This window comes from Rutilus rutilus (genome assembly GCF_951802725.1).
Source record: "Rutilus rutilus genome assembly, chromosome: 8".
Taxonomy (NCBI): domain Eukaryota; kingdom Metazoa; phylum Chordata; class Actinopteri; order Cypriniformes; family Leuciscidae; genus Rutilus; species Rutilus rutilus.
Genome location: NC_140222.1, coordinates 4877594 through 4895188, shown reverse-complemented (window position 1 = coordinate 4895188; position 17595 = coordinate 4877594). Strand labels below are relative to the sequence as shown.

The window sequence follows — 17595 nt, the reverse complement described above, 5'->3', positions numbered from 1 at the left end:
TGAAAAATGAATTTATTTTTAATGTACTATATTATAGTTCAATGTTTTTTTTTATTTAATATTTTGTATTTTTCTGGGATTTTATTGTACCAAATTATATTTACACTGTATTTATAATCCATTTATTCACTTTTTTTTTTTAGCATAGACCTGAAAATTACATTTCCAACTTAAACTGTGGTCAATTTTAAAAACTGAAGTTTGATCTGTTTCAAAGACACTTGCCAGATTATTGCTGAAGTGAACATTGTTTAAAAAGTGAACTTAAAAAAAGTTACAGAATTGTACATTTATTGTTATGAAAAATGTGCAAAAATACAATTTTAAATTTTTATATGAAACATTTTCAAAAACATGTTTTTACTATAAAACTGTGAGAAAATCAAAGTCATAAATCTAAACAAAATTTGAGCCTGATATCTCAGTAAATGAGCTTTCAGTGAGATGTTGTTCGGCTGCAGTACCAAACGCTTCCACTAGAGGAAATTCGTCTCCCTGCTCAATTCTGACCGCGAGGAGCACAAGTGCGACTATTTTTTTCAGGACCAATTAACCTGTTCGAATCATGTCTATGATTTGTTTTGTGTTCACACAGCAAGTGCCAAAACCTTTACCAAGTTTCGTACCATTCCGATGAAGAAAAAAATAAAACAAAAGTAACACGTTTCGGTCTAAAATGACGACGAGCTCCACGTGCCGTTTCCCCGTACCTTGAGAGAAGGCGTCATGTTGCCAGTTTGCACCGACGTTTGGCGCGCCGTCATTGAGAACCACGTCCACCTTCCACGTCTGCAACTCCTTCCTGAGAGCCTGAGGAGAAACAGTTCATCAGAGACGGCATGTTAGTCCAGCATGTTTTGAATGGATTCTTAAACGCCTCTGATTGGTTAGAAAGCAGGTGTTCGCTGATAAACCCGTGTGCATCTGTGCAAGCGTCTTTTTGTGTGTTTTTGAAGCGTTGATCATTGACGCCAATCACAGACATAAATGTGACCTTGGACCACAAAACCAGTCACATGGGTCAATTTTGTTAAATTGAGATTTATACATAATCTCTATGAAAGCTCTATGATTTAACAATTAAATAAGCTCTCCAGTGATGTATGGTTTGTTAGGATAGGACAATATTTGGCCGAGATACAACTATTTGAAGAAAAAAAGAGAAAATCTCCTTTAAAGTTGTGCATTTATGTTGGCAATTGTGCTGCATTCACTCACACAAATACATGTTTTATATATTTACAGTAGGAAATTTACTAAATATCTTCATGGAACATGATCTTTACTTAATATCCTAATGATTTTAGGCATAAATGAAAAATCGATCATTTTGACCCATACAATTGGCACAAATATACCAGTGCGACTTGTGACTGGTTTTGTGATCAAGGGTCACATATGTTGAGCGCATGAACACAATGGCCAATCAGAGGCGTTTAAGAATCCGTTCAGTGCTCAAAATGCTAGAGGGAAATGCTGGTATTGTCAATTTTTTTACATTTTCAGTAACGCTTTTCCCTAAAGCATCGTTAGACAACTATCAGGATCTGATGATTATCATTCAATCTATGATTGAATCTGGAAATAAAGCAAAATAACTGAGAAAAATTAGAAATAGTCCTCAGATGCATGTCTGTAATTTATAGCAAAACATCTAGCGTTAATTAGAAGTCAAACAGATTCATTAACAGTAGTTACTACTCCAACACCTGCGTGACATCATTAACCAACGTGGTTGAGCGACAGTACGGTTTCGGGAAAGAGTCGTGACTCGCTAGTGGATTTCTTCAGCGATGCGTCGCACTGTGATAGTGAAGCAGCGAGTTACGGCGCTGTACGGCAAACACACTCCTGAGCCGACTGAAGCCCGCGCACACACACACACCTGTCTGCACTTCTCCGTCGTGATGTCCTCCTGCAGCGTGACCACGTTCGGGATGCTCTTGATCGGCACCAGATCCACACCTGACATCAAATCAAGAGTCAACACTGGAGTCTGAGTCCGAATCAGAGACGCTACACTGCAAACTCAACTCACCGATCACCAGACTCGACACGGGCATGAACTTGGACGCCACCTGCAACCTAAACATCAAACATACACACACGGGTCAGTCATCAATAACTCGGGCTGGAACAATATATAGTCACAATATATCGCAATACAACAATATTGTGTATCGTGGAGAGTTTTAGTGTCAGTACAACATTAATTTACTATATAATGTTGAATATAATGTATAATAATGCAATGGGGGAATATGTGTGTGTCCTGATAATGCCACATATCTGATGTTACCAGTAAAAAGTGCTACATTATATTAAATATATCTAGTCAGTGACAGATATATAATCAAATAATCCTGTATTTTAAGCTTCAGAATCATGAATTGTTATTCTGGTGTCTCTATTGTCCTGCGCTTTGGGTTTCAGCACCAAGTCCACGACAATTCATTTACACACACAATGTAATAACAAATTTAGCTTTTTAATCAACAGTACATTTTCAGTTAACCTTATCATATGTCTTGGAGTATCGCAATCATACCGTATCGTGAGTTCAGTATCGTGATAATATATCATGAGTTCAGTATCGTGATAATATCGTATCGTGAGTTCAGTATCGTGATAATATCGTATCGTGAGTTCAGTATCGTGATAATATCATATCGTGAGTTCAGTATCATGATAATATATCATGAGTTCAGTATCGTGATAATACCGTATCGTGAGTTCAGTATCGTGATAATATCGTATCGTGAGTTCAGTATCGTGATAATACCGTATCGTGAGTTCAGTATCGTGATAATATCGTATCGTGAGTTCAGTATCGTATCGTGAGTTCAGTATCGTATCGTGAGTTCAGTATCGTGATAATATCGTATCGTGAGTTCAGTATCGTGATAATATCGTATCGTGAGTTCAGTATCGTGATAATATCGAATCGTGAGTTCAGTATCGTGATAATATCGTATCGTGAGTTCAGTATCGTGATAATATCGTATCGTGAGTTCAGTATCGTGATAATATCATATCATGAGTTCAGTATCGTGATAATATCGTATCGTGAGTTCAGTATCGTAATATCGAATCGTGAGTTCAGTATCGTAATATCGTATCGTGAGTTCAGTATCGTAATATCGAATCGTGAGTTCAGTATCGTAATATCGTATCGCGAGTTCAGTATCGTGATAATATCGTATCGTGAGTTCAGTATCGTAATATCGAATCGTGAGTTCAGTATCGTAATATCGTATCATGAGTTCAGTATCGTAATATCGAATCGTGAGTTCAGTATCGTAATATCGTATCGTGAGTTGAGTATCGTGATAATATCGTATCGTGAGTTCAGTATCGTGATAATATCGTATCGTGAGTTCAGTATCGTAATATCGAATCGTGACATGAGGGTCTCGTTACACCCGTATGGATAACGTTTGAGTTTGAGCAAATTCCCAGTTTCAATTCTATTCTAATATAGTAAACAAAACAAAAAAAGTACAATATTTGGATATCAAAACACATTATTCTGTGACTTTTTGCAAAACATTCTGAATAACGAACGAATACCATGAACAAACACCAGCAGCCTAAAGCGCAACTAACTAAACCTAGACTAACTAATAGAAATATCAAACATTATTAAAGACAAGTATGAAATCAGTAGTACAATAAGAACAAATAAGCAAATTAGCAATAGCACAAATAAATACGACTGAACAAAAGTTCAGAAACTGAAATCAAATGGTAAATAACACTGCATAGTTTTCCTTTTATAAATAAAATATAGATGGAATCTATGAATAGCTATTACATTAAAGCCTTATTAAAGCTATGAACGTTATTCAGTCAAGATCAGTAAGTGACCGTCTGTTTCTCATGTTCTTTGATTAATGTTAATGATCAGGTTTATTAGGCTGCTGTCACTTTAAGACTGAATGCATGGATTCAATATACTGATACACATGCGTTTTCTTCCTCAACTGTTTGTGTTCACTTTAGACTTAACTGACTGTTTCTGTGTGTATTTATCCGTTGAAGTGCAAGACAGATAGAGATATATATATATATATATATATATATATATATAATAAATTAGAAAACAAATCTTTAAAATAAACATGCTTATACTTTAGATGGCAACTTCTTGAATCTGCAATCCTATTACGTTTTTTTCACAAATAAAGTAATTGTTTAAAAATATATGAATATGTGAATAAAAAGGAGGTAAACACTGTAACGGCACTCAGCAATCTGGCGCGCGTTTGCTGAATGTTGACGGCAAATGAGAAAGTATTTTAGCCTGATTGTTTGACTTTTCTGTTACAAATAATATAAAACCAAACGCTTTACTTTTTCACATACCATTTACTTTCTTTGTTTACCAGTTCTGTCTAACAAAGTATTAGATATGACTGACAAGAGATCGTAACGTAATGAAGACGGAGAATGTGAGTGAGCGCTGTGTGATCAGACCGTTCTCTTCTCAGGCGCTGGTGTTCTCCGCGCCGCCCGTCAAAATAAAAGTCTGGAGCGCCGTCAAAATAAAAGTCCCGCTTCCAACACATCGGCCAATCAGAAAAAAGTATATACGTTGTATTTTATATATATATATCGGCCTTGGCGATATATCGGTCGAACACGATTTAAAACAGATATTTTGTTGTAAATTTTAAAAGTAATGCGTTACTTTACAAGTTACTTGAAAAAGTAATCTGATTACAAAACTCAAGTTACTTGTAATGAGTTACCCTCAACACTGGCTCTGATATTACTTTAATTCAGCATTTATGTTGAAAATGAAATGAGATCAATCAATCCGCGTTATAAAGCGTTTCCTCACCATCCTCCTGGAGCGGCACACAGATCCACCAGAGCTCGAGCTTTCTGGAGAAACTGGAACTTTCGGTTGAGCTGAATGAGCTTGAAGGACGAGCGGGACCGATAACCTTAAAATGACCAACAATACATGAGCAAACGCCTTCATTTGATTACCACTCTTTATGATCATATATGCATTAAATCATACATCTAGGAAATTAAAACACACAACACAGGATTTAAGGATTTTATAGGGTAAAAAAAATTTACGAGTTGTTAAACGGCTATAAATTCACTTCATTAGACATTATTAAAATTTCATTAAACCGTTAAAACTGAATCCAGAACAATGAAAATGAATAACACGGGCCCTAAAAATGTCATTTTTGTTACACTTTCAATAGTCTTGTTACATGTGTTACATTTCTTAGTTACACTTTATTTTAAGGTGTCCGTGTTACAGTGTAATTACACATTTAAATACTGAGTACTAATAAATAACCACATGTATGGGGTTAGGATTTGGGTTAGGGTTAAATGCGTGTAATTAACTTTATTTTACAGTGTCATTGTTACATATAGTTACTATAGTAATAACGATAAATTATGTATAATTACATGCAACTAACCGTCAACCAAACCCTATTCCTACCCTAACCCTATAGTAAGTACATGCAGTTAATTAATATTACTCAGTACTTAAATGTATAATTATACTGTAACAACGACACCTTAAAATAAAGTGTAACCCACAATTTATAGTAGGTCTAATTACTATAGTAACTACATGTAGCAAAGACACAGTAAGGTGATGTGTTACACGTTACATGACTTTAATTAATTACACATGCTTTTTGGCTACTAAATTTGACGTAAGCTTTAAATAAAAGTCCAGAAAATGTCAAATAAAAACATCAGAAAGCTCCCACAACATGATAAAAACACGGTATTAGCATAGACATGGCCTCAGATTGTAATACCATGCTAGTTAAGAGTACTTAACATCATACTTGAATGATACTTAAAGGAATGACATGCTAACTTTAATCTCAAAACACCCGCTGTTACTACAGTTAACGTCCGAAAAACACTGTAATAACGTGGTACTTCGTGCTCTTTCTTAATGTTCATGTTTACGCGACTTACCCGTTTCTTTTGCGAGGTGATAGAATTTATCCTTTCTGGTTTTTCCGACTTTGAGTTTTTTACCCATGATTTCTGTTGCGAATTAACAGTTTTTAGGCTTTATTTCCACACGCTTCACCTCACCGTGTCGCGAGCACTGAGAGCCACACGTGTACTCCGGCGGCGCAGAGAGATGACGTATTCGTCAGCAGACGTTATAATATTTATTTATGTTTTACATTGGAAGTTGTTTCATTTGTTTGGATCTTTTTTTACAGTCTATGGTTTGGATATTCATTTGTTTGGAAATTATACATTTAGAAAAAAATAAATAAATAATTACGTGTGGCAATATGCTTTAAAATGAATATATATATATAAAAATCTGGGTAACACTTTATTTTACAGCGTCATTGTTACATATATAATATAATATTACCATAGTAATAACAGTAAATTATGCATAATTACATACAACTAACCCTCGGCCACTTCTTCCCAGAACTCATTTGCATAATCCAATTTAACAAATGTGGTATTGTTTCAAGATTACATTTACAAAATCCACACTGTGAAGAGATGTCTAATTTAAATTTAGGAATACAGGGATAGTAATTATGTAAAGTGAAGCTCTTAACAGAAACTTATTAATGTCAGTCCATATATTAATAGTAGAAAGAGAAGGATCATTTCCATTTGAAAAAAAGCTTTGGGTTGACAGCTGATCTTCTAATTGTTTTTACATTTGACATTGGAAAGTGCTCCAGTGGATAATTGGGGCATTTCACAGACTGATTGTTTTATGTAAATATGTTTTATGTAAATATGTTAGTAATCAGACAGTTTATGGCACCCGTTGACCGTTAAAATACTACAGAAGTCAATGGTTACCAACATTTTTCAAAATATCTTTATTTGTGTTCAACAGAAGAAAGAAACTCATACAGGTTTGGAACACCAAGAGTAATAAGTAATGACAAAATGTTCATTTCTGGGTGAACTATCCTTTTAATATGCAAATAAGGGGGCGTGGTCTCTCCTTACGCCGTCATCAGAACTAGACTCTGGCGCGGTCACGTGCTACTCGCAGAGAATACTCCAGATCCAAGATGGCGGCGTACATGAGAATGTGGAGATCATACCGTCCCGCGTCCAGAAGCATCAGCACAGCTTCATCAGCAGGAACGGTCATGATCAGAGCCGGGTTAAACGCGTTATTCCCGCGGGATCCTCTCAGCGGAAGCCGCTTCATCCACATCCAGCGCTCGTATTCCAGTATATCCAGCAGAAAGTCGTTACACAACGCGAGGATCTCAGCATCCGCGGTGAGTGACAGGTGGAGGCGCGTGCCCGCGGGCTCCGGGAGCCTCGGACTCGGGTGTCAACAGCAGAGGTGTCTCTTCGGGAACCAGGGAAGCGGGTTCTCCGGGCAGGACGGTGCGGAGAGTAGCGGGGGAGCTGAGGATGAGTCCGGGGGTGATGAAGGTCCTTATACTCCTCCTCCTCCTCAGATGAGCGCGCTCACCACGATGCTCGTGCCCGAGGTTTTCCCGAACGTGCCCCTCATCGCTGTCAACAGGAATCCCGTGTTTCCCAGATTCATCAAAATCATTGAGGTGATGATCTCACAGATGCATGCATGACGCAATCGGGGTTATGAAACATACAAGGTAGAAAAAAACAAACATTAGAAATAAGTAAGAAGTAACTTGTGACATGTGTCAATAGTTTGACATTGACTTTTAGAGACACTGAAGTTTTCTTTGTGTTTTACTGCAGTTTTACTCTGGTGTTGATGGTGTTTGCTGGGGATTTCATCATCCATAGTAGAGTGTGTGTGTGTGTGTGAGAGAGAGAGTGAGTGAGTGAGTGAGAGTGTGTGTGTGTGTGTGTGTGTGTGTGTGTGTGTGTGAGAGAGAGAGAGAGTGTGTGAGAGTGAGAGTGTGTGTGAGAGAGAGAGAGAGAGAGAGAGTGTGTGTGTGTGAGACAGTGAGAGAGAGAGTGTGTGTGTGTGAGAGAGAGAGAGAGAGAGAGAGAGTGTGTGAGAGTGAGAGTGTGTGTGAGAGAGAGAGAGAGAGAGAGAGAGAGTGTGTGTGTGTGAGACAGTGAGAGAGAGAGTGTGTGTGTGTGTGTGAGAGAGAGAGAGAGAGAGTGAGTGAGAGTGTGTGTGAGAGAGAGAGAGAGTGAGAGTCTGTGAGAGAGAGAGAGAGAGAGAGAGAGTGTGTGTGTGTGTGTGTGTGTGTGTGTGTGTGTGTGTGTGTGTGTGTGAGAATGAGATCAGTGAATGGACTATACAGAAAGTTCTTTCCTGAGAAGGTTGTGTATTGTTTACCCTGTCAGCACTTGAGTAGCTGAAGTCTAGTAGTTCTGCATCGGAAACCGCAGTTTTCTTGCAATGTTTCTGATTGTAAGACGTTTATAGCAGTGAATGATCATCCTGGTAATAGAGCTGCACGATTCTCCCACGAATAGACAAGTAAACAAACTAACATGTGATTTACTAGAGGCTCTGAGAAAATGTTAAAATGTTTAGTTAATCTAAATCAATTATTTTTTTAAAAATCAGGTTGAGTGAATGAATCGATGACTACAGTCTTTTCAACATCACAGTATCATTATTTCTGTCTTACAATAATTCATATTATCACAGAAGTACTGGGATAAAAGTTCAGATATAAACACTGATGTTTACGGTAATGATCAAAATAGAGCAAATCACCTTTAGGAAAAAACTTGCCGCTTCAAATAGCGATTGTGTCGATTACATCATTACACCAGTAGGTGGCGACGAGTGACTGTTAAAAAGTGTCTGTCATTGAATCATTCATGCAAGAGATTTGTTCAAAAATGCTGATTCATCCAGTAATGAAACGAGTGAAGTATTTATGAGTGAGTCATTGAATCATTCACTCAACCCGATTTTTAAAAAATAATTCAGATGATTTCAACATTTTAAATAGACTGCAGCAATTAGCATTTTGTCAGAACCGTAAATCACATTTTAGTTTTAGTTGTCTATTCAGAATCTGAAACAAAATATCTATCCAGAATCGTGCAGCTGTACTTATTACTTAACATTATTGATTATTATAGATTGCATCGATTAGTTGTTGTAGCTCCAATTGATAACAATGTAAATATTAGTGTTGAATGAAAAAGTTTTTAAACACCCACCTAAACAAAACCAGTCAAGCTGATTTGCATATTTGTGAATATTTTGTCATCTGAAGGTAAAAAACAAGCAGCTGATGGACCTGTTGAGGCGAAAGGTTCGCCTCGCTCAGCCGTACGCAGGTGTGTTCCTGAAGAAAGATGACAGGTAAGTGATTGTGCGTTTGATATAACGACTGTAAGTTGATGTTGCGCTGATTGTGGCGTTTATTTCCCAGTAACGAGTCGGATGTGGTGGAGAGTCTGGATGCCGTTTATCACACCGGAACATTCGTGCAGATCCACGAGATGCAGGATCTCGGAGACAAACTCCGGATGATTGTGATGGGACACAGAAGGTGACGCTCGAAATCACAGCTTTGAAAATGCCGTTCTCAGGAAAGTTGACCTCTGACCTTTTTTCCCCTCGTGGTCTCCCAGAATCCGCATCAGTAAGCAGCTGGATGTTGAGCCGGAGGAGCCGGCGTCCCTGGAGCTGGAGGCGGAAGGCGAGCCGCCCAAAGCAGCGCGCCGGAAGCAGAAACGTTCCCGCAAGGATCCGGCGTCTCCGGCCGAGGCCATGGAGGAGAAGGTGCGGGAGGCGGAGCTTGTGGTGGAGGCGCTTCCTCTTCCCAGCGTCCTCATGGTGGAGGTGGACAACGTGATCCACGAGGAATTCCAGGTCACAGAAGAAGTCAAGGTCAGCCTTACTTAGGGATGCAATTTTGGCCAATACTGATAATTCATTATATTTGAAAGCCGATAACCGATAATTTCTTATATTTGAAAGCCGATAACCGATAATTCTTTATATTTGAAAGCCGATAACCGATAATTCATTATATTTGAAAGCCGATAACCGGTAATTTCTTATATTTAAAAGCCGATAACCGATAATTTCTTAGATTTGAAAGCCGATAACCGATAATTTCTTATATTTGAAAGCTGATGACCGTTAATTCTTTATATTTGAAAGCCGATAACCGATAATTTCTCACATTTGAAAGCCGATAACTGTTAATTCTTTATATTTGAAAGCTGATAACCGCTAATTGCTCATATTTGAATGCCGATAACCGTTAATTCTTTATATTTGAAAGCCGATAACCGATAATTTCTTATATTTGAAAAGCCGATAACCGATAATTTCTTATATTTGAAAGCCGATAACTGATTACCGATAATTTCTTATATTTGAAAGCCGGTAACCAATAATTTCTTATATTTGAAAGCCGGTAACCGATAATTCTTTATATTTGAAAGCCGATAACCGATAATTTCTTATATTTGAAAGCCGATAACCGCTAATTTCTCATATTTGAATGCCGATAACCGATAATTTCTTATATTTGAAAGCCGATAACCGTTAATTCTTTATATTTGAAAGCCGATAACCAATAATTTCTTATATTTGAAAGCCGATAACCGATAATTCCTTATATTTGAAAGCCGATAACCGATAATTCTTTATATTTGAAAGCCGATAACCGATAATTTCTTATATTTGAAAGCCGATAACCGATAATTTCTCACATTTGAAAGCCGATAACTGTTAATTCTTTATATTTGAAAGCCGATAACCGATAATTTCTCATATTTGAATGCCGATAACCGTTAATTCTTTATATTTGAAAGCCGATAACCGATAATTTCTTATATTTGAAAAGCCGATAACCGATAATTTCTTATATTTGAAAGCCGATAACTGATAACCGATAATTTCTTATATTTGAAAGCCGATAACTGTTAATTCTTTATATTTGAAAGCCGATAACCGATAATTTCTTATATTTGAAAAGCCGATAACCGATAATTTCTTATATTTGAAAGCCGATAACCGATAATTCTTTATATTTGAAAGCCGATAACCGATAATTCATTATATTTGAAAGCCGATAACCGATAATTCTTTATATTTGAAAGCCGATAACCGATAATTCTTTATATTTGAAAGCCGATAACCTATAATTCATTATATTTGAAAGCCGATAACCTATAATTCATTATATTTGAAAGCCGATAACCTATAATTCATTATATTTGAAAGCCGATAACCGATAATTCTTTATATTTGAAAGCCGATAACCGATAATTCTTTATATTTGAAAGGCGATAACCGATATATTGGCCGTTAAATCTAAATCAAAATTTTTATATAATTTGAGAGCCTGATTACAAAACCAAAATTCTAACCATTAAAATCATTTAGTACTTCAGCTTAAAAAAATTAGAAGCATCTTAATTTATTCTATTTAAATCGATCTTTATAATTATCATTTTTTCGAGTAGCAATTTTTTTTTATGGTTTTAGTTAGCGATAATAACCCTGGTTCAGTATGCTAAGCATTTTCCAGCATATCGGAAAGACATTTATACATTTATCCAAAGCGACTCGGAATCACAGCATACGTTGTGTGGTTTTACATCAGGCGCTGACGGCTGAGATCGTCAAGACCATACGTGACATCATCGCTCTGAACCCACTGTACAGGTAAGAGAGGTGAAAGAGGCTGTTCAAAACCGCATGCTAAGGGAGATCAGTGTGTTTATCTGTGTGTGTGTGTGTTTGCTAGAGAGTCTGTGCTCCAGATGATGCAGGCTGGGCAGAGAGTAGTGGATAACCCTATTTACCTGAGCGACATGGGGGCGGCGCTGACCGGGGCCGACTCGCACGAGCTGCAGGACGTCCTGGAGGAAACAAACGTACGTTTACAACCCCCGAAACCCAGTCTCAGAACGTCAATGTGTGTCTAACAGAAGACCTGTCGTTACAGATTCCCAAACGACTCTACAAAGCGCTTTCTCTGCTGAAGAAGGAATACGAACTGAGTAAACTACAGCAGCGTCTCGGGAGAGAGGTGAGGACACGTTCCTGACTAGGGTTGGGAGTCGAAAATATCGGATACTTGTCATAAAATTAAAATTTCGAATTATAATTTTTAATGTTCTTCAATTTTTAATGCATGTTTGAATAAATCTGGCAAGTTTTTATGACAGCCACCATTTATGTTTATGTTTCATATAACTTTATTATTATAAAAATAAATAAAAGTGTAATTTACCTACTATTTGTCACACGCTGTTGCTTATTCATCGATTTCCGCTGGCCTGCTGGTTTTGATGCTCAGGTGGAGGAGAAGATCAAGCAGACGCACAGGAAGTACCTCCTCCAGGAGCAGCTGAAGATCATTAAGAAGGAGCTCGGCCTGGAGAAAGAGGACAAAGACGCCATTGAGGAGAAGTTCAGGGAGAGGTTGAAGGAGCGCACCGTACCTCAGCACATCATGGAGGTTATCAACGAGGAGCTGAACAAACTGGGGCTGTTAGATAACCACTCCTCAGAGTTCAAGTAAGAGTAGACTCAAGTAAACTCAAGTAATGAGTTTATATCATTGTTATAAACAAATGTAGTCTATGAATACTATACCATTTCTTCTTCAAGGATTAGTTCACTTCAGAATTAAAATTTCCTGATAATTTACTCTCCCCCACGTCATCCAAGATGGTCTTTCTATCTTCAGTCGTAAGGAAATGAAGGTTTTTGAGGAAAACGTTCCAGGGTTTTTCTCCATATAGTGACTTCAATGGGGTCCAATGGGTTGAAGGTCCAAATTTGAGTTTCAGTGCAGCTTCAAAGTCTCGACACGATCCAGCCGAGGAATAAGAGTCTTATCTAGACAAACCATCCGCCATTTTATAAAAAACATAAACATTTATATACTTTTAACCACGAATGCTCACCTTGCACTGGCTGTGATGCGACACACATTACGTAATCAGGTTGAAAGGTCACGCATGACGAAGGAGAAAGAACAGACCTAGTGTTTATAAAGCGAAAGTCAAACGGCCTTTACAAAAAAAATACGAAATAAAAGGTAAACCAACGATGTCGGACGATTTTGAAGTTGGAGGACAAAATGAGATGGAGTTTTTCGCCCTACCCTACATTTCTGAACCGGAACACACGTGACCTTTCAACCTGATTACGTAATGTGTGGCGCATCACAGCCAGTGCAAGACGAGCATTTGTGGTTAAAAGTATATAAATGTTTATATTTGTTATAAAATGTCCGCTGGTTTGTCTAGATAAGACTCTCCTTATTCCTCGGCTGGATCGTGTCGAGACTTTGAAGCTGCACTGAAACTCACATTTGGACCTTCAACCCGTTGGACCCCATTGAAGTCACTATATGGAGAAAAATCCTGGAACGTTTTCCCCAAAAACCTTCATTTCTTTTCCACTGAAGATAGAAAGACATGAACACCTCAGATGACGTGGGGGAGAGTAAATTATCAGGAAATTTTAATTCTGAAGTGAACTAATCCTTTAATGTCCATTAAAATGCCCAAGAAGCTGAAAACCCAACTAAAACCAGCTTAAGATGGCTGTACATGGACTCTACCTGGACTTTAGCTGCTTTAGATTGGTTTATCAGTTGGTTTCGACATGGAAGACCATCCGAGTACAGCAGCAAACCAGCTGCCATGTTCCACAAAGCAGTTTGACCTCCATAAAATGGTATTTCGCTCATTCAAACTTTGATCCTTCTCTTCCCCCCCATTAAAATCCCCAGCGTCACCCGTAACTACTTAGATTGGCTGACCTCCATGCCGTGGGGAACCAACAGTGTGGAAAACCTGGAGTTGGTCCGAGCCAAAGAGGTGTTGGAAGAGGACCACTACGGAATGGATGACGTCAAGAAACGCATTCTGGTAAAGATCAAGCATAAGCGGCTCAATCTTTCAAAGTACGCTTACAAATCCTATTAATCCTGGTGCTTGTTCATTCCTGCAGGAGTTCATAGCGGTAAGCCAGCTTAAAGGCAGCACACAGGGAAAGATCTTGTGTTTCTATGGCCCTCCTGGAGTCGGCAAGACCAGTATCGCCCGCTCGATCGCCAGAGCGCTTAATCGCGAATACTTCCGCTTTAGTGTGGGAGGAATGACGGATGTGGCGGAGATTAAGGGCCACAGGTGAGTGATGCGTGCGAGGCCACGCCCACCAGCTGTGATGTCATGCATGAACATTTGTGTCAAGTCAGTTCAGTTCAAGTCAATTCAAGTCAAATCAGTTCAATTCAATTCAAATCAATTCAGTTCAAGTCAATTCAATTCAATTCAAATCAATTCAAGTCAATTCAAAGTCAAGTCAAATCAGTTCAAGTCATTTCAATTCAATTCAGTTCAGGTCAGGTCAAGTCAAGTCAAGTCAAGTCAAGTCAAGTCAAGTCAAGTCAAGTCAAGTCAAGTCAAGTCAAGTCAGTTCAATTCAATTCAAGTCAAGTCAATTCAATTCAATTCAAGTCAATTCAAGTCAATTCAAGTCAAGTCAGTTCGAGTCGAGTCAACTCGAACTGAACTGAATTGACTCGACTCGACTCGAACTGACTTGACTTGACTTGACTTGAATTGACTTGACTTGACTTGACTTGACTTGACTTGACTTGAATTGAATTGACTTGACTTGACTTGAATTGACTTGAATTGAATTGAATTGACTTGACTTGAATTGAATTGACTTGACTTGACTTGACTTGACTTGAATTGAATTGAATTGAATTGAACTGAACTGAACTGAACTGAACTGAACTGACTTGACTTGAATTGACTTGAACTGAATTGACTTGAACTGACTTGACTTGACTCGAATTGACTTGACTTGACTCGAACTGAACTGAGTCGAGTCGAGTCAAGTCAAGTCAAGTCAAGTATATTTGTATAGCGCTTTTCACAATACAGATTGTATCAAAGCAGCTTCACAGTATTAAATTAAAATAATACAACAAGGTTTGTTTCTAGTGGAATTTATTGATAAAATCAAATTAGATATCCCCAGAATATCCCCGAGTCGAGTCAAGTGAGTCGAGTCAAGTCAGTTCAACTCAATTCAGTTCAACTCAATTCAAGTCAAGTCGTTTATTACTGTCATGTGTAAAAGTTACAAAGTACTAGGCCTACACAATTAATCGAATTAGTAATTGTGATTACAGTTACGGATGCCACAATTATGTAAATCGTTCAAAGGCGCAATTACAAAAAAAAACGTCTGCTTACATTATTCTGTGTGCTTACGGCGTGTTTTTCTTTCTTTCTAGAGTTTATCTAAGGGTTTTTTTCCCCATTGTTTTAATTTTAGTTTAGTTTAGACATTTGAGGCTTAATGCTATAAAAAAGCTGTTCAAAACATCATTTAATGTAAATTGTGACAGTCGTAATTAATAATCGCAATTACAATTTCAAGGGAATAATCGACAATTATGATTTTTGTCATTATCACGCAGCCCTACCAAGTACAATGGAAAACTTACTTGAAAGCCACTCCACAGACTATAGACAGAGCAAATACAATAAACCTCACTGCTATATAAACAAAACATATATACATATATACACAAATTACCAAATGATTGCAAAACCATATGACAATAAGATAATCGGTAGCCGCGTTTCCATTACCCTTCAAATTGCGCAAATTGAAATTGCGAATTGAAAATACGCTTTTAATGGAAACGCGTAATTTTCGCAAAAATTCCCATTTATCGCAAAAAAGTTTTTCCGCTTGCATGACGAGGTTTTTCAGGCAATTCGAAAAATAAATATTTCGCAAAACTGCAATGGAAACAGTTTTAGCGCATTTACAGGTCACCTGACGTAGACGACGCGGTGTGTTTGGACAGAATACGAGACAGAGTTCTTTATTCAATTCATATAAGACAAAAGAATTACAGGAATAATGGATTCTAAACCTCAAAGAAATGCCACAATCAAGACCTCGCAGCAGATCTGAGGGAGAAACACCCAGAAACACCTCATATGTGCCGCTCACAAGTATAATAAGGGTCGTTCCTTGCCATTAATGCTTGGAAAACACACATACGTCTCCTTTTTTGTCGACATTTAGAAAAAATCGCAAAAGTTTTGCGCAGATCTGTAATGGAAACGCGCCTAATGACAAAATAAAAAAGACAATAAAGTGACATTTTTGATCTTACGAGTTTCCAGTATTCTTGCCCAACACTAACGTAAGTGTTAGACATCAGTGTTGATTAAACATTAGTGTTGAACAATCTTACGGCACTGGGGTAAAAACCATTCCTGCATCTACAGGATCTTAGTACGCAGTTCTGTGTGTGATTGTGTTCGTGCATTGCAGGAGAACATATGTTGGTGCAATGCCTGGAAAGATCATCCAGTGCCTGAAGAAAACTAAGACTGAAAACCCACTGGTCCTTATTGATGAGGTATGAACAATAAACAGGGTTCGTACACGGACTCCTGGAAAACCCTTGAAAAAAGCCATTTTTACGAAGAAGTACTTGAAAATGGGAAATGTATTTGTAATTTTATTGATAAAACAATCTTTTCAGACAAAATCAACACTGCATTCTGTCTGATATAGATATAGAGGCATTTCACATGAATATGCGTGTGATATTGCTCATATTAATATCCAAGTACACGATACAGCTTTCATTCTTCAATCATATATTCATGGGGAATAAATCAGTTTGAAAGAGGAAAGCGATATCTTTGTCATAGATTCCTTTCAATGGTTAAAGTTTCCACAGTCATTGCATGTGCTGCACTTTATTCATAGCATTTTGTTTGATTAGTATATTTTTATTAATCCGTTTACCTTTTTTAGAGTTTGAAAGATAATAAAGAAAGATGTTGTTTTGAAAAGTGCGATCTGGGGGCGCTAGTGAGCACCGCATGGATTAGACGCTTTCACGTGGAGCTCCGTCAAACCCTCACAAAAATTGTACTAAAAATCCACGCTTGCATCTTTTAACTACAACCATGGGCAAACCTAAAGCTAAAGGGAGAACTATGAACCCTGATTCTCCTGCCAAAGAAGACAGTAAGACAACTTTATTCGTTGAAGAAGACGACGACGCTAGCAACCAAACCGAGCTAACTACAGACGCAACCACCAGCACCAACGAGACCCCAAGTTCACAACCTACTCTGGCTAACATCCTAGCGGCTATTGGAAAGCTGGAAGAGGACATAACAGCCAGATTTAATGGCCTGGACTCAAAACTAAACCTCGTTCAAACCTCCCTTACCAACCATGCAACACGTATTACTGATCTTGAGGGAGCAATGACCGACCATGACACCCGCATAACAAATCTCGAGCGCCGCTGTGAGGAAATGATTGAATCCAACACAGCCATGAAGCGCAAATTAATAGACCTCGAAAGCCGCTCAAGACGGTCAAACATTAAAATCGTGGGCTTACCAGAGAAAGTTGAGAAGGGAAATCCGACTCATTTCATAGCCGACCTCCTGCCAAAACTTCTCGGATCCGACAACTTCCCCGCTGGCCTGAAAGTGGACCGAGCCCATCGGATAGGCGCACAATCCTCATCGGCGCGGTCGCGCACGATGATCGTCAAAATACACCACTTCCCAGAGAAGGAGAAAATACTCAACCTCGCCCGCCTGCAATCTCCACTGACATTCAACGGAGCCCGGATCAGCATTTATCCAGAT

At 38.2% G+C, this 17595-nt stretch overlaps 2 protein-coding genes across 2 annotated transcripts in view; one reads left to right on the top strand and one right to left on the bottom strand.

The window, feature by feature from the left end:
* The window catches only part of ftsj3 (FtsJ RNA 2'-O-methyltransferase 3), a 16302-nt gene extending 10164 nt beyond the window's left edge, over positions 1-6138 (bottom strand). The window contains exons 1-5 of the mRNA XM_084415691.1: positions 5968-6138; positions 4844-4949; positions 2039-2085; positions 1886-1965; positions 711-810 (exon numbers count right to left, since the gene is read on the bottom strand). Coding sequence (XP_084271817.1) covers positions 711-810; positions 1886-1965; positions 2039-2085; positions 4844-4949; positions 5968-6034 — 400 coding nt within the window. The 5' untranslated portion in view covers positions 6035-6138. The remainder of the gene's footprint in view (positions 1-710; positions 811-1885; positions 1966-2038; positions 2086-4843; positions 4950-5967) is intronic.
* Positions 6139-6978: 840 nt separating this feature from the next.
* lonp1 (lon peptidase 1, mitochondrial) overlaps positions 6979-17595 on the top strand; it is a 30548-nt gene continuing 19931 nt past the window's right edge. The window contains exons 1-11 of the mRNA XM_084417654.1: positions 6979-7562; positions 9177-9265; positions 9336-9455; positions 9538-9796; positions 11526-11587; positions 11670-11799; positions 11871-11954; positions 12225-12445; positions 13671-13809; positions 13892-14070; positions 16250-16337. Coding sequence (XP_084273780.1) covers positions 7056-7562; positions 9177-9265; positions 9336-9455; positions 9538-9796; positions 11526-11587; positions 11670-11799; positions 11871-11954; positions 12225-12445; positions 13671-13809; positions 13892-14070; positions 16250-16337 — 1878 coding nt within the window. The 5' untranslated portion in view covers positions 6979-7055. The remainder of the gene's footprint in view (positions 7563-9176; positions 9266-9335; positions 9456-9537; positions 9797-11525; positions 11588-11669; positions 11800-11870; positions 11955-12224; positions 12446-13670; positions 13810-13891; positions 14071-16249; positions 16338-17595) is intronic.